Below are 21,502 nucleotides of genomic sequence, written 5' to 3'. Positions count from 1 at the left end.
AACGTTAATCTGTGTGCGTATTTTCTGAAGGGTTTCAAAAACTATTTTAAGCAAACACGTTATCCCTTATTTATCACTTAGTGCGCATGACAAGTATAACGTTTTACGTTTAACGTACGTCAAAAAGTAGAGGGTCTAAAATCTCTCTAATAGCGGGACACGTTATCCGGTATTAGCGTAACATTCACTCTGCGCTTGCGTACATGTCAAAATAGCGTATTCCACTATTAGCGTGCGGTAAAAATGCCTTTGCGATATCTCTCTAATCACTACGTGTATGGGGTAAAACTGCAGTTTGAGTGAAAACACGCCATCGAGTTCTACTTTGGGCTAAGGCCTTCAACTCATTTCAAGACTTTCCTTGACCTCTTATCTTGTCCATGACGGATGCCAAGTTTGTACTGGACAACCTCTTCTTCTTTTTACTTGGGAATTCCACTCTAGGACAGTCTTTGCCATACCTGAGCTATTTTTTTGGAGTGTGTGATCGATTCAACCCCACTTTCTCGGCTTAATTTCATTTTCTACTCTCTTTTGTTCTGTCAAATGTAGCAGATCTTCGTTTTTGACAGGGTTGGCAGGTTTAAACCAACAAAGCCGTGCGGTAAATCGTTTCAATATGATGCAAGTCTTCGAAATGCCGCCCCTTAAATATTATTGAAACTAAACTTTTATTTTTATTACAAGAAACTACACAAAATGAACGAAAACTTTTATTTTAAAAACAAAACATACTTTAAATTAAATGAAATATGTATTAACACTACATTAAGTGGGTAGGTGCAAAATTTGCTTGCAATGCTTTTTATGTGCATTATTTTTTTTTTCGAATTCTGAGAAAACTAATTAGTATTTTTGAAAGATTTAAATACAGAATAAAGATTAGGTACATTATTAGCGAGGGCCAAAAGTCCCTGAAAATCTCTATAATGTTTATTTGAATATGTTGAATAGTTTTTAATTTTGAAAAACTTCTTTCCCCACTAGCTACAGAGACAGGGACTGTTAATCAAATTCTTAGTTTACACAAATAGTTCAAAACCTCTAAAGGTTTCATGGAATATGGTATCATTTGAAATAAATCACGCAATTCTTTTAGAAGATCATTATATCATCAGATTTTTTTCTTTTTCTATTGAAATTATTGAATGAATATTCATAAATATTTTTCTAGTGTTTCATCATCTATTTCCCTCAATTTAAAAATATATAAAAATTTAAAATTTTTATTATGAATTTCTAGAAGCGAAAATCGATCAGTCAAATAATTAACGGCAATGTCTAAAATATAGATGGACAAATTTATTTTAAATTTAGCTTCATCTGTTAATAGCTCGTCCACAGATATTTCGTAGTCAAATTAAAGCTTTTTTCTCCTGGCTCGAATTTCATTTTCAGCTGGAAATTCGAAATTTATATAAACATTTTTTGCAATTTCATTAAATTTTCATTTGGTGATTGGCCATATTGTCTGTAACTTTTCATTTTTCCTATAGTTTCTGACAACATTTTTACACAATCTGACAATTTTTTTTAATTTACTGATTATGCCGCCCCACTTGTGATGCCGCCTGATGCGACCGCCTCGCCGCATCATAGCACGGCATGGCCCTGTAAACCAACCTACTTAAGGTGAAACAGTAGCGATCAACAGGTAGCGAAAATGCGTTCCAAGATTGTGGCTGTAATTTTGAATATTTTTTGAGATATTTGGCACACATATTCGTAATATAATAAAAAATGGCGGTACAGAGCCCAATTTGAAAAATATATTAATATGTGGAAATTACTCTGTAATTAAATACAATTTAAAAAAAAACGAGCCTGTACCGCCATTAAGAAGAACAAAAAAAGACACTTTCTTCAAATAAACTTTTTTATCCGATGCCTAGATTTTGTGTCAGTTTGGAACTACTACTGAAATAAAATATTTTAGTAGTTAACAATATGACACAAAATCTAGGCATCAGATAAAAAAGAATGTGTGTGTACTTTGTACGCAAGCCATCAAATATCAAGATAATACAAAGAGTCCAATCAAAAATATTGAGGATGATATTCAACGCACCCTGGTATGTAAGCAATAAAACCCTACACGAGGACTCAGCTACACCCTTGGTAGAGGAAGAAATTCCAAGGATCACAAAGAGCTACCTTGATGGACTGAGAAGTCATCCAAATGATGAAGCAAGACTGCTGAACACTCCTCCCGAATTCGCAAGACGACTGAAGAAACTATGGCCAACAGATTTAATAAATTAAATATATACATATTGTGATCAAATGTAAAAAATTATAATAGGAGGGTTGCCACAGGGCAGCTTCTCCCTCATGTATTTAACATTCAAACTATTTGCTTATAGCTTCGATGAAGCAGATTGTAAATGAAAATATGTAATAAAAAAAAAACTTTGTACGCACGTAAGAAGTTATACTTCTATTATATGATTTAAACGAAATTAATATACGTTTTATTTATATTTTGTTTAAATATTAAACTAATTTATACTTACTACTTCTCAAACATTTTTATTAGAACAGTGCCAAAAATTAAAATAATAAAAGAATAAAACACACACAAACACATTAAACAAGCCACAAATGATGTCTGAACATTAATTGTCGAACATTTTTTTAACTAAATACGTATTTTCTGAAAATACAATTATATAATAAATATACTTACAATCATAAAATGTATTAAAAAAAAACAAAAAAGAAAGTTTCTATTGGGACTCGAACCAGCGCTGATAAGAGCGGTTGGTATTGGAATTCATTTGCCTTCTCCGCTTAGCCACGGACACTATGTGTCATTATTTACGAAGATCGACTAACTAAACGGATTAAACTTGTGATATTTTGATATTTTGAAAATTGATCAAATTATTTTAATTTTGAATTGAAATGATTTAGAATTGAAAAAATACAACAAAACATAGAGTAAAAGAACAATATATTAGGTGAATATTGATAGAAATTTTGATGGTAATCAAATTATATAAATAAAAGTATTACATACTATGTATTTTGGCAGATCAAATAGGTAGGTTTATACCCATGATACATTAACAATTATTACGTACCTGTTGCTTTTAAAAACTATTTAAAAGTCACTACAATATTATAAACTTTTTTGTTTCTGTCCTCACAACAATAAAACTAATATATTATACATTTGTTTACCTTTACCTTTACCTCCAAACCACAGCTGTCATATCGGATAATTTTTGACATGTCATTTGAACATCCAATCAGAACAAAGTTATAATGCGCATGCGCCGGGCTGATAGGTTTTAACATATAAAAAAATCACCCTCTATCGCCGCTAAAGAAGTATAACTTCAAAAAAGTTTATTTGAAGAAAGTGTATTTTTTTGTTCTTCTTAATGGCGGTACAGGCTCGTTTTTTTAATATTGTATTTAATTACAGAGTAATTTCCACATATTAATATATTTTTCAAATTGGGCTCTGTACCGCCATTCTTTATTATATTACGAATACGTGTGCCAAATATCTCGAAAAAATATTCAAAATTACAGCCGCAATCTTGGAACGCGATTTTGCTACCTGTTGATCGCTACTGTTTCCTCTTAAAACCTTGGTTTAAACCAATTGGTTCTTTAAGAAAAAAACTGTTTTTTTTATTGAGCTTCCAAACTGGTGTTGTTCTGAAGCCAATATGTATAATATTCTAAAATGTATAATATACGTCTGAATTGCCAATATAAATGAGTCAGATTAAATAAATTATTAGAAGAATTTTTTTACTTAGCAACAACATGTTTGTTTTATTTTAATAGTATTTTGTATTTTGACAACGAAACCCGATTTGGGCTTCGAAACGTTAATAAATTCATTTTTTAGTAAAATTGTGGCTTATTTCCCATAAAAAATACGTAATTCCAAACTGGTGTTTTTGTTTAAAGTTTTTAATACAGCTGCCGCAAATGAAGAAAATTAAGATAAATAAATTCTATTTTTTTTTACTCTGGAACTTAGTTATTTTGAATATTATTACGTTTGAAGACGTTTCTTTGTTATATAAATTTTTTGTGTGTAATAAAAATAAAAGATGTTTTAATCATTTTTTTAATTGTTTAATACTATATTTTATAAAGTAATTTATTCATTTTTAAAGTATTTAGACTTATTATACTTTGTATCAAGTAAACCTGGTTTAAACCAAATAAACCCGGTTTAAACCAAAATTTCTGTTTTTTTTTTGTTTTTTGGAAAAAAAACCTTGGTTTTTGCCAACCCTGGTTTCTGATAATGCTAGGCCAGAAAATACAAACAATTCTTTTCACATTTTCAATCTGCATGTTGTTAATAGTAAATATTATGTTGTTTCTTGCATTTATTCTCTGGATTTGGTTGTATTAATCTTCTTCTTTACGTGCCATCTCCGCGACAAAGGTTGGCAATCGTCATTGCTATTCTCACTTTTGATACTACAGCCCGAAAGAGTTCAGTTGAGCTGCACCCAAACCATTCTGTGAGATTCCTCAGCCAGGACATTTTTCTCCTACCTTTGCTGCGCCTTCCTTGGATCTTTCCCTGCATAATTAATTTTAGGAGTGCATATCTGTCACCACTTGTTATATGACCCAAGTATTGAAGTTTTCTTATTTTGCTGGAATCCAGTATCTCCCTGCTGTTCTGTATTCTCCTTAGTACTTCCTCATAAGCTGTATGTAGGATTTAAAAATCTTCAGAGAATAGAATTCACGGAATGTGCATTTGCAGACGATATTGTCATTACAGCAGAAAGTGAAAGAGTTTTGCAAGAAAACCTTACAATATGGAACGACATACTAGCAGAAAATGGGATGAAGATAAAAGTAAAACCAAAGTAATGGCAGTATCACATGAACAACAAAATCTAAAAATTAAATTACAAGATGAAGAACTGGAGCAAGTGTCGCAGTATCGCTATTTGGGAGTAATTATACAAGAAACAGGCAAACATAATGTTGAAATAAATGACAGAATAGAGAAGGCGGCTCGGACATACCATGCATTAAATAAAGGATTTATAAGTAAAACAGAAGTATCAAAAGCCACAAAGATGAATGTATACAAAGTTATATTCAGACCAATTCTAACTTATGGGTCTGAATCATGGGTCCTTAATGACAGAAAAAAGCAGAATACAAGCGATGGATATGAAATATTTACGTAAGGTCAAGGGGATAACTAGGAGAGATAGAATAAGAAATGTATAGATGTCAGAGCAGAATTAGAAATTCCGTCTGTGTTGGAGTTTGTAGAAAATAAACAATTAAGTTGGTGGGGACATTTGCAGAGAATGAATGACAACCGACCAGTTAAACAAGTGTGGGAAGCAAGAATTCAACACAAACGTGGAAGAGGCAGGTCAAGGAAAACATGGGATGACGTGATTGGAGACACACTTAAGAAGAGAGGAAAAACGTGGACGGAAGCAAAAATTTTAGCAAGAGACAAAAAGAAGTGGGGAAAATTTGTACATGAAATTTAAGTGTTAACTCTTAGGGGTAACCCTGGGAGTAATTCTCGTACACCTTAGAGTAAAACGAGTAACTGATTATATATATACTTCCTCATTGGTTATTTTGTTCTGTCTAGGAGATTCCCAGCATTCTTCGATACGTCCACATCTCAAATGCTTCCAATCTATTGAGGCATTGTTTATTGAGAGTCCATGTCTCCACACCATACAAAAGAACAGAAAATACATAACATTTTAGTACTCGCTTTCTAAGATTTAGGCTGAGGTCTCGGCTACATAATATTTGTTTCATATTAGTGAATGTACTTCTAGCCTTTTCTATTCTAATTCGGATTTCTTTGGTATAATCGTTTGTTTCACTAATGTTTGTCTCTAAATAGTTATATAATTCTGAACTCGTTCTATCTTCTTATTATTTACGTGTAGATTTATGTTTCTAGTATTTTTCTTTGATATAACCATGAATTTCGTTTTCTTTATGTTTAGTGACAGACCAAATTCTTCACTCGTTGCAACAACCTTATCTAAAATTCTTTGTAGATCTGTAATAGTTTCTACTGTTAGTATTGTGTCATCGGCATATCTAATTTCACATATGGGTAGGCCATTTATTTTTATGCCTGCTACTTCATCTTCTAATGCTTTTTTGAATATTTCTTCTGAGTATGCATTAAACAGTGATGGCGACAAGACACAGCCCTGTCTAACGCCTCTTTTGATTTTTATTTTATTGGTGTTTAAATTATTTATTCTTATGACAGCATCTTGTTCATAATACAGATTATTTATTATTCTTATATCCCGTGTGTGTTGTATTAATAATGATTTTCAAATTAAAATTACCAATGAAAATTGTTGATTATTGATAAGAAGAGAGCTGTAGGGTTTTAAAGGTTATATCATAACGATTTATTATAGCGTGTGTGGTAGTGAAATGAACAACGAACTGTACAGTTTTAATGGTACAGTTAAATTGTTATCGATTGATTGTAGCGTGTATGGCATCCCTAATAATGCATTTTTCAAAGTGCTATGTTCTTCTATTTTATGCATCTTCTATTTTTTAAAAATATCTTCATTATTTTTCTGAAATAAATCTTTTCTCCCATATAATTAAGTTACTTTCGGTAATGATTTCTTTAATTATATAATATACACTTGAGAGCAAAATAATCGATAAAAAAGATCAAGGCAGGTTTTGTTTATATTTGATTCAGAGTTGGACCACCATCTCCATATAGCTATTTCAGCATCCTTATGCCTCATCGGTGAAGCTCAGAAGTCTCAACTCTGAAGGAAATACAAACAATTCTGCCAATTTAAGGCAAACCATCGCAATGCAATGAACCCACCTCTGAGACGCAATTCAGCGACATTTCTCGTATTACGAGGAAAACAACGAAAAGCCCCAGATGCAAAGTTTACTACCTTTTAAACAATTAGAATAATTGAAATAAAAATATAATAAACAATATTTTAAATCCAAGACTTTTCGTTAATAAACTGCTTTCTGGCTGCATCCCATATCTCCGGATTTTACAATATATAATCACAAGAGACGACGAAAGTAGGAGAAAGCAAATAGAGGACGCTTAGGCCACGCATTTACCTTCCCTTCGTCAAGGAAAAGGACCGAAAGACAGTTTCTAAATACTCAAACTGAGTAAAAATGAAAAAGATAATTCATTACTCAGTTTGAATATTTAGAAACTGTCTTTCGGTCCTTTTCCTTGACGAAGGGAAGGTAAATGCGTGGCCTAAGCGTCCTCTATTTGCTTTCTCCTACTTTCGTCGTCTCTTGTGATTATATATTGTAAAATCCGGAGATATGGGATGCAGCCAGAAAGCAGTTTATTAACGAAAAGTCTTGGATTTAAAATATTGTTTATTATATTTTTATTTCAATTATTCTAATTGTTTAAAAGGTAGTAAACTTTGCATCTGGGGCTTTTCGTTGTTTTCCTCGTAATACGAGAGATGTCGCTGAATTGCGTCTCAGAGGTGGGTTCATTGCATTGCGATGGTTTGCCTTAAATTGGCAGAATTGTTTGTATTTCCTTCAGAGTTGAGACTTCTGAGCTTCACCGAGGAGGCATAAGGATGCTGAAATAGCTATAAGGAGATGGTGGTCCAACTCTGAATCAAATATAAACAAAACCTGCCTTGATCTTTTTTATCTTTTTCATTTTTACTCAGTTTGAGTATTTAGAAACTGTCTTTCGGTCCTTTTCCTTGACGAAAGGAAGGTAAATGCGTGGCCTAAGCGTCCTCTATTTGCTTTCTCCTACTTTCGTCGTCTCTTATGATTATATATTGTAAAATCCGGAGATATGGGATGCAGCCAGAAAGCAGTTTATTAACGAAAAGTCTTGGATTCAAAATAATCGACTCACTCGCTGAATGATACAAGTTAGATGTCTCGAATTTCCTAAACCAGTTGTCCGATTTGAGTGATTTTTTTAGTATGTTATAACCTTATTATTTAAGAAAATCGATGTAATAATACTGTGTTTTTTTTTCTTAAAGTTCGGAACACCCTGTGGAATATTCTAGCTTATATAAAATATTTAAAAACTTTATTAACATTTTCTTTTTTGATTCATTTGCTTATGTTGGATAATAAAAAACTTGGGTACGTTAACAACCACCAATGTTTTTCATCAATAAATCCTCATCTTCTGCTTAGGTTAATAAACAAGTCTAAAGTAGGCTATGAGAAATTAACAATGTAATGGATCTCAAATGGTTAACAGTCAAAAAGTATCTGGTTTGTTGTGAGAATTAGTAGATTTATTATTTAAAGTTTCAATTAAGTCCGTAGTTTTTTTTTGTTATTTGGTGAAAATGGAACGCGCTACAAGGAATTTGACCCGCGATGAGTTTTTTCAAGCAGTGATCTTACATAGCGAAGGACTTAGCTACCATGTTATCGGTTCCTTATATTGGTAACAACTTTTTGCTAATGCACTATAATGCAAGACTGTTCACGAACTGTAACCGAATATTTACAACAGGTAAATCTTCGGACTTTGAATTGGCCATCAAATAGTCCGGATCTTAACCGGATCGAATATTTGTGGGACATAATTGGCAGAAGACTACGACAGCGTTTGCCACCTCCTAGAACCTCACAAGAGGTAGAAACAGTAGCTCTCGAGTTTTGGAATAATATTGATCAAGACCAAACGGCATACCTCGTTTGTAATATAAAAGTACATATCTTTTTTATTATCAAAGATACGGGAATTAATCAAAAACAAGATGTTAAGAAAGCTTAAGGCTACAATTGAGTTTTAATTTAAATATTTTATATATGCTAGAATATTCCACGGGGTGTTCCGAACTTTAAGAGAAAAACACAGTATGATTGTTACACCCGGTATAAAAGGATATTTACCTGTCTAGCAACAATAATATTACATCGATTTTTACAGGTTTAGGAAATTCGAGACTTCTAACGTGTACAATTCAGCAAGTGAGTCGATTATTTTGCTCTCAGTGTATATAACATAATATTGTGTTTTACTTTAAAGCGACAAATAACATTTTTTATCGCTTTTTAGTGTACCTTGTATGATAATGTTTATAGTCCTATAACAGACGCCATGAAAAGGTAAGAACTATTTTATTTCCTAGTTTTGAATTTAATTTATATTTTAATTGAACTTAGTAATTCCCACTAAAATATAACATCAGATTATTGAATTTTTAACCTTCAACAAAAATGTAATATGATGGAAAGTATGGATTCGATAATAAGGCAATCTTCGCAGACCCCACCACAGCACATATTTCCTTGCCGATAGCAGTTTTTAGATAACATGAATCATTTTGTTATTGATATGTGTCCATTGAATAAATTAATTCAGGGAAAAGCATGGTTTGTAAGAAGTCACAAACCTATATTCCGATAATAAGTAGTAAGGCAAGATGGGTATGAAAGAAATTCACTGAACTACGACAATACATACAGAGACATCACGATTAAATTAATTTCTAAAAATATAATTTGATTTAAAAAAATATAATGAAATAACGACACTTCTGGAAATATGAAACTTCCCAACGTTTGACAGTTTTAAGATTAGTTCTTATCAATTATTAGCCACTGTTTTCAATCGCTTGTTGGAATGTCGTGTATAAGGACTCTAAGGTCATGCAAGCGCCTCTACCATGACTTAGCTATTACTTCTATTCCGGTTGGTGTATGGCGGAATTTAATTAAAACGACAAAGAAATAATGTGTACAACGAACGGTAAATATTTTATTTTGTGGTAACGAAAATGTGTTTCGCTTAAGACACTCGGAAGAAGGGTAGTGAGAGCGTTGGGTGTGGTCCGACGCGTTTGCCTGCTGAGCTGTTACTAAAGAAGAAAGCCACAAACGATAATATGTTTGTGTTCCTTTTCCTCTGACCAGATGAGCAATAAATCACTAATAGGTCTGGCGTATACTTTGCAGTTTTAAGAAAACAATTTCGAATGAATTAAGTGAGTTGTTGACACAAGCATCTGATATGGTAACTAATTTATGTGGGTGAGAAAACAGATGGTGACAGGGTAAAGCCATATCTCTTATTGTATTTGAATGTGCATTTCGAATGACTAACGTTGTTTCGTTTTTGACAAAAAATAATATTAAAATTAAAATTAGCAAAAATAGTAATTAAAGCGTATCGCTATACTTCTGTAGCCAGGACAGAAAGCTTTACTTGCCCTCTGAAGCACGGTGACAGCTCAGTTAAATTAGAAATTGAAAATTTTCGGGTGCGCAGGGATCGAACCCGGTCCTTTAGATTTGTTAAGTCAGTACCATCTTCAGAGAATGAGATCAAGAGTCATCTTCAGAGAATGAATTATACAAAACCGATGAAAGAAATTTGGTAGGCAAAAATGCAAAGAAGAAAGGTAGACCACGACAAGCACATGATAGAAACCTAGGAAAAATATTCGAAAAAGGGGAACAACATGGATAGAAGCAAGGACGCTGCCCAGAAATGAGAATGAATGGGTCAAATTTGTATATGATGTAAATATATAGAAGAATAGTTTAAGATTATAGAATAGAAGTTTAAGAATAGAAGAATAGAATTTTGAGATTAATCTTGATAATATTAATATTGAGTTATTTTTGTATTGTATTAAAATGTATTGTCGCCCTACACCACTATGTGGTAAGAGGGTTTTTTGAAAATATATACAAGTCAGTACCATAGCCACTGAGCTACCAGCATGGAAATTTCTATGAAAAAGTACCTCTATACTTTCAGTTATTGTTACCTTCCTGTATTTTAAGTAAACCTGTATTTGGTATGCTATCAGGTCTTGGAGTCTTCCTGTTTTTTTATGTTACATATTATGCTGTCTACAATTTCTTCTTTTGTGAATTCTATCCTGATCATTTTCTCCTTCTTCTGAAGGTCTAATACTGTATCCATTGTAAATTTCTTTTTGTTTGTCGGTATTATTTGTTTTATAGCTTCATTGTTATGCTTTTCCCTTCTTATATGCTAAATCTCTTGCGTTAAGAAGGTCTTGTTTTTTTGTTATATATTCTTCAAACTTTTACTCCTACTCTTTACCCATTTTACACTTTTTTACAATAATTGTTAAAAGATAACTTTTAATTCCTGATTATTTTTAGCTCTTTAGGTCAACAATATGAAATTAAATTGTATAGAGAAGCTACACAGCTTGGTTTAGGTTTCCGCGATGAAGAACAACTGAGGAAGTATGGGTATGACAAAACTCCTGATTGTAAGTTGGAAGTACCAGTTTCCATAAATGGATTCATTATCAATTGGATTGAAAGTAAAGCATTATTTGGGGAACCCGACGTTCATAAGGAATATTTGAAAAATCAGTATCTAAGTTATTGGAATAGGTAAAATATTTGTTTATAGCAACTATTAATATGAACGCTGGGTGCAAGAATATTCATCAATATTTTTTCCTGTTTGAACTTTTATCACCTATTTTTATAGCATTTGAATAGCGCACATTATTCGAGACACGTCGTCAGTTAACCCTTTGCCATACAAATACTTGTTTCCACAGATAAATTTTTGTTGGTAGTATATTGGTAAAATAGGACCGGAGTAGCTCAGGCGGTAGGATGTCTGACTCCCATGCAGGTACGCCGGGGTTCGAATCCCAGCGGGCGCCGGCCAGAACAGCTACACATTTTTAAAAATGTCTATAGGGCCCAGGTCGACTCAGCTTGAATAAAATGAGTACATTGGGTAAAACCAGGGGTAATAATAGGCGGTTGAAGCGTAGCACTGGCCCTGTTACCTTCCTTGTATACCGTAGGCCCTAGATATAGTAGACTACCCTGCTATAATCCCAAATCTGCGTTAGAGGTATAAAACGGCAAACTATTATACACTGCGCGTCAGAAAAAATGGGCATCCCAAAAATATTTCATTTTTGATGTCTCGAATTTTCTAAACCTGTTTTCCGATTTAAGTGATTTTTTTAATATATTATAGCCTTATTCTTTAACAATATCGAGGTAAAAACACTGCTGTAAATTGTCATTGTATACCGGGTGTACCAATTAAACAGTGTTTTTTTATCAATGTTCACAACACCCTGAGGAATATTCTAGCCTTTGTAAAATAGTGAAATTAAAACCCAACTAAAGCCACAGGTTTTATTAACATTGTGTTTTTTCATTCATTCGCTTATGTTGGATAATAAAAAAGTTAGGGACTTTAACAACTATCCATGTTCTTCATTAATACAGGGTGTTTCTAAATAAGTGCGACAAACTTTAAGGGGTAATTCTGCATGAAAAAATAATGAACGTTTTCTTTTTCATTTACCATTGGCGTACGTACGAGTAATATGACCCGGTAATATGACCCTTATGCACGCCAATGGTCATTATAAAATTCTTAATTGTATGTCAAAAAATGCGCAATAACTACCTCTTAAAACCTACCAAATTTCATTTGCATATCTCAACTGGTTTTAGAGCAATAAATAAATCGTCAGTTTATAAGAAAAAAATCAACATCCCGTATCTCGGAAACGAAGAATTTACGGACATATGTTTCTAAAGCAAACGGTCATCATTTTTCATGCAGATTTACCCCTTAAAGTGTGTCGCACTTATTTAGAAACACCCTGTATTGATGAAGAATATGGCTAGTTGCTAAAGTAACTAACAGGTCCCTAAAATTTGGTATCTCCAATTGAAGGGCTTAATGTGAAACAATGACAAGCCTCAAAAATGTAAAAGTGAGATATTTTACTTGCATCATGTCCTATGGAATTATAATTACAAAAATATTAATAATATTACTTCAAACTTGAGAAAAAACAGCATTTATTAAAAAAAGACATGGCTTGTTATATTATTACATTAATAGTAAATTTCCAAAATCTTATTTAATCAACCAGCTCGGCGACCTCATCAGCAACATCAGAGCTGGCATCCTCATGTAAACTGTTGTAGAAGGGATGATATACTGAAGGTATGTAGGGTAATAATGATCTCACATTTTCGAGTTTCTTTTTTGCAATCCGAATGGGCTCCATATATACTTTCGTTGTAAAGCAGACACAGAAAGTACATTTGGACGCCCCTTCTTGACAACTATAACGGCAGGTACCATTCACAGAATTTTTAACGTAAAAAGCTTTTATGTCATCACTCTTGAATAAAAATGAAAAAACATTGGAGAAATCCAAAGACCAGTGGCGGCTCGTGGCCTTAGAGACAGGGTCGGCAAGGTATTTTTGTCTCCTCATATAGGCATACCATCTAATTAAAAGGCTTAAATCATCATAGGAGATTTTTTTGTTTGGTTTACTTGACATTCTCTTTTTCATGGTGTTTCGACAATATGTTTTGATTCTTTTGAGACAAGAGAAATCCCGTTCAATTAAAGCAGAAGTTGGTGGTAATAAGAGAATTGATGATCAGTTTGTTATAATGAATTGCAGTACTTACTATATAAAATTACACATATTTTGTGACTTATCTAACTTTCTGAAAATATTTGGATCAGCGTAATTTTTAAGTAATTTGTAATAATAAATATCTTGTAAGTTCTTTGGCGAAGGTAACTTTTAAATTTTAAATCGTCAAAGAGGTCAAAAATTTGCAAATCTTCTAAATTCGAAAAACGAGTATCTATTGGCATAATACATAGTAGGTATCCAAAATTTCAAAATATACTCGTTTTTCGAGATATGTATCATGCCTGTGTCTTTTTTGGGGTGGTTCGGAAATATCTGCGTATATATTGAAAACTACTATCATTACGAAAATCTTTGAGATTTTGCACCAGTTTTCTTATTCTATCTTTGAAATAAATAATGTTAGTTGACTGATTTTGAACAACAATGAATATCAAATCGGTTTGGGCAAACACTTTCTTAAAAACATTTAAAAGAGTATTAAAAGAACAATCATTTAAGAAAGTTTGCAAACCGATTGCTTCACGGATCAAGAGATATCACATCACAACTTTCAAAATCGTCGCCTTCGATAATAAATTAAAAAAACTTTCAAAGGCTCTTTACGAAAATCTGCTACAGAGGTTTAAAATTTCATCGCGTCTGACAAACTGTTTGTATTTTTTTCAAAACAAATTGTTCTAAAACAGTAGTCCGTTTGGGCGAGCTAAACTAGCAAGAAAATACGATATTCTTAATTTTTTTTTACACGTATCCTGCAAAACTAAATTCATTCTATTCCCACGACAGTGAGCAAATAAAGCTTGTGGTGCAATAGTTTTAACTTTTTCAATTCACCATACATCACGGCAGCGCCGTCATAAGTTTGCCCCAGTTTGCCCTACCAATTTATTTTTAATATCAAAAAATTTTAATCTGTTCTTTAAAACACCAAAAACATATTCTGCCTTATAGCTTTTACTCACGTCTGTAAAACCTTAAAACCTCTCATAAATATTACCACGTAACGCGTATCGGACAACAATTGATAATTATCGTAAATGACATGATAATCAGAAGTTTCATCTACTTCTAGCGAAAAGCAAATGGTTTTCTGCATCTCCAATCCAATAACGTTATTCAAAATGTAACTAATTAATTATATTAGTTCATTCTGTACTGTTTTAGACATGCCGCTAAATATCTTAGAATCAGAAAGTACATTAGAAAATCCAAATCGTATTTCTTAAACAATTTTATTAGTTATCTAAAATTATATGATACAACGATTATACGATATTATATGTATATCTATAAATAAATGATAACTCCTGACAACTTAAAAAAATTACAATATCAATTAAACGACGTAAAACGGCGTGATTATTTTTTTAAATTTCTGCCGATGCTCCCAAATGAAACCGGCAGATTTAAATATGCCGTACCTGCCGCTTAATGCCTACGGAGAAATATATTATGTTTGGTTGCTCTGCTCATCGACTATCGACTTGTATTTTTCGTTGAGTTTTACGTGTAAATCGTCAAGCTACGGAGGAGCTGGGGTCGGCTAGCCGAACAGTCAGATGAATGGCTCGGATTCTCGGATCATTCAGTGTTTGAAAAGTCTATTATCCGCATGGATCACTTAACGCTCTGATTGGTCGAATCCCATTAAAAACCATGAATAAAATTTAGTCTGTATTCTTTTTCTCATGATCATCTTTCAGTGCGTCACAGTTTTTCGATTTCTTTCTAACGCATTAAATTGTATGTGACAGAAAAAAAGGCACGTCGGTGATTACATTTCGTCGGTGACACTTTTATAACATTTATTCTAGTTATTCTAGTTGTCGATAGATGGCGCCATAATAAAAAATATTTTTTTTAATTAGATAATAATATTACAAATATAATCTGTATAATTTATAAGACTATACAAATGAAACAAAATACCATTTTATAAATGCAAGAAACACATTTGATTTGTTTTTATTCCAAATTAATAATAAAATGTGACAACTGTCAGATTTAACTAAAATGTCATGTTAGAATAAATGTCATAAATGTGTATTATCACGGACTTACCCTTTTTCCTATCATTTGTTACGCACTGAAAAATGATCATGAAAAGGACAATATTATCTGACAGTTTTTTTTTCACAGATACAAAAAATGACATAAACTCTAATTAAATTGAATATTAAAAAAATCTATAATATCTATAAATGTGTGGGTCGGCACTGCCGACCCTGACCGGCCGCCACTGCCAAAGACTGTTGGTCATCAGTGCAAGCACTCTTTTTAGTGTTCTCTAAGAGGGGTTGTACATTGAGGAAATCTTCCTGCTTCTTTACAGTTAAGCTAAAGGGCTTCTTTTTATTCGATTCTTTTATAATTTTATGCCACTCCTCGGGAGAGTACACAAGCGAAGCATACTTTCTATGTCGTCCCTGTCCGAGGGAAGGTGAGTATGTCCGCTGATTAAAAAATGGTGTGTAATAGACTTAAACTTTTGTTCCTTCACTAGCTGGAACCATATTAATGGTGAAACTACACGTGTCTGTAAAACAGAGTTTTTAAATATCCATGAGTTCAAGCTTCTAAGGGCAGAGTAAATAATTTTGTTGGCGAGAAGATAAACGGAAATCTAGTGCCAGACAGAGACAACAGAGGATACATACAAAACGTGTGAACAAAATATCTGATTCGGAAATACTGTGTGTTAAAAACCACATACATTCGATCTCAAAGTATCAAAGTCACTACAGTCGACAAGAGAACATGTATAAAGTTTACCTGGGCCATAACATGAGTATAGCCAGTCTCTATTCGGATCGATATGTCCTCTTGTGTGAAGAAGCGGGAGTTGTACCAGTTAGGGAGCATACTTACCGTAAGATATTCTGTACCGAGTATAATATTGGTCTCAAGCTGCCAAAATCCGACATTTACAAGACATGCGACGAAATTAATATCCAAATAAAGTCAGCAAAATCAGAAAAATAAGATTATAGTGAATTAACAACAAGACTTAACTTGCACAAGTGTAAGGCTCAGGCAATGCAACAATTATTGAATGGCGAAACAGCCTGGTCCAAAATTGATAAGAAGACATGTGTTATATCGTTTGACTTGCAACAAGCGTTACCGATTTTAAAATTGACCGTTGGTCATTGGTCCTGCATGTTATTGTAGGAAAATATGGATGTATAATCTTGAAATCCATGATTGTACGAAAGACGCTGGTCACATGTTTGTCTGGACTGAAAACATTGCAAAAAGAGGAAATGATGAAATTGCATCAATACTCATAAAATTTCATCGGAACTCATTGTCGGTGGTCGGTGGTCGGAAGATTACTGAACCAATGTAGGCACCCTCGCCGGAAAACCGGTCTGATCGGATCTGATCTGATCGGAGAAAGACGGATCCAATGTAGGCACCGCCTGTCGGATCGGATCGGATCTGATCTGATCTGATCTGATCGGAGAAAATCGGATCCAATGTAGGTGTGCACTAAGCTCAAAGATAGGTAAAGTAGAACATCTCGTTTTCTTCACGGATAATTGTCCCAGGCAAAACAAAAGCTGGCTTTTAATGTCTTTATGGTTTCAGCTAGTGAAGGAACAAAAGTTTAACTCTATTACACACCATTTTTTAATCAGCGGACACACTCACCTTCCCTCGGGCAGGGATTTTGCTCTTATAGAAAAACGACATAGAAAGTATATGCTTCGCTTGTGTACTCTCCCGAGACGTGGCATATAATTATAAATGAATCGAATAAAAAGAAGCCCCTCAGCTTAACTGTTATGAAGAAGGAAGATTTCCTCAATGTTCAACCACTCTTAGACAACACTAAAAAGAGTGCTTGCACTGATTACCAACAGTCTTTGGATTTCTCCAATGTTTTTTCATTTTTAGTCAAGAGTGATGACATAAAAGCTTTTTACGTTAAGAGGATAGGTACGTATTTTCGGCTGCAATGCTATTCAAATGGGGATTCATTTTTTTCGAATCCTGAGAAAACTAATAAGTATTTTTCTGAAAGTCCCTGAGAACTTCTATAATGTTTATTTTAATAAGTTACAGGGGTGAAAGATTAAGAGAAAATTTAGTGTGATGTTTAATTTAAAATATCTCATTCAAAATAAACTTTTTATTTATTATAAGTGACTTTCGGCCCTCGGTAATAATATAGTATTTCATTCTGCGTTTAAATTTTTCAAAAATATTTATTGGTTTTTTCAGTATTCGAAAAAAATGAACACAATGTCCGTGGTAATATTTCCAAATCTATCTTTGTCATACAACGCACTCAGTCGAATAGAATATTGTCAGCATACTGTCAGTCAGACAGTGACAATCAGTGACAATTTTAAATATTTGACATGGCATCGGGAATATTTTGCGTTGTTGATTAAATAATATTGATATATAGTGTATTTGATAAATAATTGATTTAAGACGTGAACTTAATAAAAAGTTATTTATTGTGTATTATTTGTGGAAGATCCAAGCAGAGAATACATCAGGTTAATATATTATGTGATCCAAGTATTTTGTTGTTAAAGATGTTCAAAATTGTAAGCGTTCCATAGTAACAATATATTATGAAAAAATCACTTAAACACTTTTTCTCTTTTCTCGATTGAGTATTAGTTTTTGTTGTACATATAAATTATTACAATCACTGAATACATAGTTAGTGAAAAAATTATCACATTTATTAACTGAATTAATAATTTGCAATTATAAAAATAACAGTTATCCAAGAACATTCAAAAGCCATCTCGTTAAATTAATGATGACATTTTCAAGTAGAATGAGATTCTAGTAATATTTACATATCCATACCAGTGTGAATTTTACTACACGAAATTTGCCGTGTAAAGACAGAAAAAGTAGGGATAGCCGTAAAATATTTGCGAATTATGTACCGATGGCCTTAAACATTCTGTGAATGGTACCTCCCGTTACAGTTGTCAAGAAGGGACGTTCAAATTTGCTTTCTGTATCTGTTTTACAACGAAAGTATATGGAGCCCATTCGGATTGCAAAAAAGAAACTCGAAAATGTGAGATCATTATTACCCTACATACCTTCAGTATATCATCCCTTCTACAATAGTTTACGTGAGGATGCCAGCTCTGATGTTGCTGATGAGGTCGCCGAGCTGGTTGATTAAATAATATTTTGGAAATTTACTATTAATGTAATAATATAACAAGCCATGTTTTTTTAAAATAAATGCTGTTTTTTCTCAAGTTTGGAGTAATTTTATTAATATTTTTGTAACTATAGTTCCATAGGACATGATGCAAGTCAAATATCTCACTTTTACATTTTTGAGGCTTGTCACTGTTTCACATTAAGCCCTTCAATTGAAGATACCAAATTTTAGGGACCTGTTACAGTCACAAGAAATATATTGCTAAATTTTTATGTTGCTTATTTCCTATAAATAATGATTCTATCAGAATATTCCCAAGCTCAGTGAACAACTATAAGTATCATTACAAAAAAGGGCCGTGAAAGCCTTGTACTTCTTTTTTAGATAATCGTTTTTCTGCTTAATTTCATAAAGTTTATATTTGCATTTTCTGTCGATTCTGCAATTGAATAGATAACTAATAAACTTAAATTTCTTTTAGATTTGGACCTGGCCTAGTAATATATTGGTTTGGTTTTCTGGATAGTATAGTAGAACCGAATGATAAAAAAATAATTATTAGAGACCATTTGCCGAAGAACGTTTGTCAGCTTCCAGCTCCTAACTTTGAATTTGTTCTATAAGTTTATTTTTACAAAGACTGTATGTTTGAATCAATTTTTAGTTTGTTTTATAAATATAATTTTAATTATAATAGAATATTGATGTTTGTTAATATAATGGATTTTTTTCTTCTATCAATTATATTGTTTCACAGAAAACTATAACATTAATAGTTTGAACAACCAAAATTGGGTAGTGATCTTAGGTAATATTTGCTGCTTCTAAGATAAGCGACAACTGATGATCCCAAAACGGAATAATAGGGCTTTTCATCGATTGTCATTTGTTTCGAGGCTCTGTCATGCATCACATAATATTAATATATCTACGCCATACGTCTTTGGTTTGTATCATTGTTGTATACCAATAGCGTATGATTTATTTATATTAATATTATGTGACACATGACAGAAGCTCGAAATAAATGACTGTGAATGAAAAGCTCTATAATCACAAAAAATGTTAATACTACACAAAAGAAAAGCAAAGGACAACAATATTGAAACAATTTAAGGAAGATCAACAAATTTATAATATTTTAACAAAAGACAAACAGTTTAAGACTATAGAGAAATCATACAACAAAAGTAATATTAAAAAAGTAAAAAAATACTTTTATTCAAAATTTATAAAAATTTTTCCAAATCTACTGGATAGCTTTTTGTAAAAGTTTTGTTAAAATATTTTTTGAAGTTATACTTCTTTAGGCGCGATTGGGAGTGAATTTTTATTATTCTGCGCGCATGCGCACACAGACAGTATGGAGTTGCTAAATCTTTTAAGTTATGTATGTATCAGTCCAAAAAGGGCGTGGAAAGAATATATTAGTGTTTTTAGTAAATATATTTATTATAATTTTTGTGTCTTCGGATTTGTCTTCCTCGGGAATAAGATATTAAGTAATATTTAAAGTATTTTTATACTTCACTTGATCTATTTGTCACTATGTCTGGCAATCTTGTAATCCGTAAGAACAAAGGGAGTATAGCTCAGTGGTAGAGCGTTCGACTGGAGATCGAGAGGTCCACGGTTCGAATCCGTGTGTTTTCTAATTTTTTTTTTATTATTGTTATTGTTTTAATAAACATTTTTGGAAAGTAGTAAGTAAAAATTAGTTCTTCTTTTATATAGGCAGTACTGCCTGTTTTTCTTCAACGGTGCCTTTCATTCTGCCCCTAAGTTGTCATTCCATCTTTTCCTTGGGCGTCCTATACTTCTCCTGCCTAACGGTGACTTGTCCCTGGCTATTCTTACTATCTTTGATTCAGACATCCTGCTTATGTGCTCATTCCACTCTTCTTTTCTATTCTTTACCCAGGTATTTATATTGTCTACCCCACATATGCGTCTGATTTCCTCACTTCTTACCCTATCCTGTAGTCCTTTTCCAGCAATCCTTCTTAAGATCTTCATTTCGTTGTCTGTTTCTGTATCTGGTCTTGTTTCGGCCGTGTAAGTCATAACTGGCCTAATAACTGACTTATATATTCGGGCCTTTGTTTCTTTGTTTGTTTTTATAAAAATTAGTTTAGTCTTACGTCTTTAGTCTTCTTACGTGCGTACAAAGTACACACACATTCTTTTTTTCTCAGTAATGAAATAAAGAGTACAGTAGTAAAGTCTTTTTTTTTTCATTACAATTTCTTCGCGATTTCGTAGCATGAATTTTCAGTTCGTAATCTACTTCTTCCATCTTTATATACGTAACAATAGATGTATTCATTTTAAGCAAGGAAAAGTAATAAAATATCCAATTAACAAAGAATTATCAACAGAATAAGTATTATGAAACAACCATCTATAATTATTAATAAGTTCGAGACAAAAATCTATACAAGGTAATTATTTTCTCCACAAACACCTTTTCTCAAAATCCACGAAAGACAGAAAGGAAAGAGATTACACTGAACATTTAAATAAAGAAGTTTTCATAATAGAAACAGAAATAATATGCTAACTACTACGTGTCAAACTATATTCTATTTTTTAGCCTCTGGGATAGGTTTGGAGGTTAATACCAAAAAGTCCAAATTCATGACCATCTCCAGAAACTTGTATACATTTGAAAACTCCACCATAACAGTGAATACCATGTACATCGAAAGAGAGCAAATTTAAATAGCTGGGAACGTGGCTTTTTGAAGACTGGGCATCGGACAGGGAAGTAAAATATCGCATTGAGCAAGCTCGATAAACTTTCGTAAAATTCAGGTACTGACCTGTTCGATATTCAACTGAGACTCGGGTTTACTAAGTGCTACTTTTCGAAATTTGGCTTTATCGCCGTATCCTAAAGATACCATGGACGGCGAAAGTCAGAAAGGTA

At 32.7% G+C, this 21,502-nt stretch overlaps 1 protein-coding gene and 1 non-coding gene across 2 annotated transcripts in view; both read left to right on the top strand.

Moving 5' to 3' along the window:
* Positions 1-19,314, top strand: part of LOC126889992 (CDAN1-interacting nuclease 1) — a 33,563-nt gene extending 14,249 nt beyond the window's left edge. Inside the window, exons 3-5 of the mRNA XM_050658793.1 lie at positions 9,056-9,105; positions 11,137-11,376; positions 19,055-19,314. Coding sequence (XP_050514750.1) covers positions 9,056-9,105; positions 11,137-11,376; positions 19,055-19,196 — 432 coding nt within the window. The 3' untranslated portion in view covers positions 19,197-19,314. The remainder of the gene's footprint in view (positions 1-9,055; positions 9,106-11,136; positions 11,377-19,054) is intronic.
* Positions 19,315-20,154: 840 nt separating this feature from the next.
* On the top strand, positions 20,155-20,226 carry Trnas-gga (transfer RNA serine (anticodon GGA)). The gene has a single exon. It is a non-coding gene; the product is annotated as a tRNA-Ser (tRNA).
* The last annotated feature ends 1,276 nt before the right edge of the window (positions 20,227-21,502 follow it).

The sequence above is a fragment of the Diabrotica virgifera genome, chromosome 8 (genome assembly GCF_917563875.1).
Source record: "Diabrotica virgifera virgifera chromosome 8, PGI_DIABVI_V3a".
NCBI classification, from domain to species: domain Eukaryota; kingdom Metazoa; phylum Arthropoda; class Insecta; order Coleoptera; family Chrysomelidae; genus Diabrotica; species Diabrotica virgifera.
This window is presented reverse-complemented; position numbering and strand designations above follow the sequence as displayed.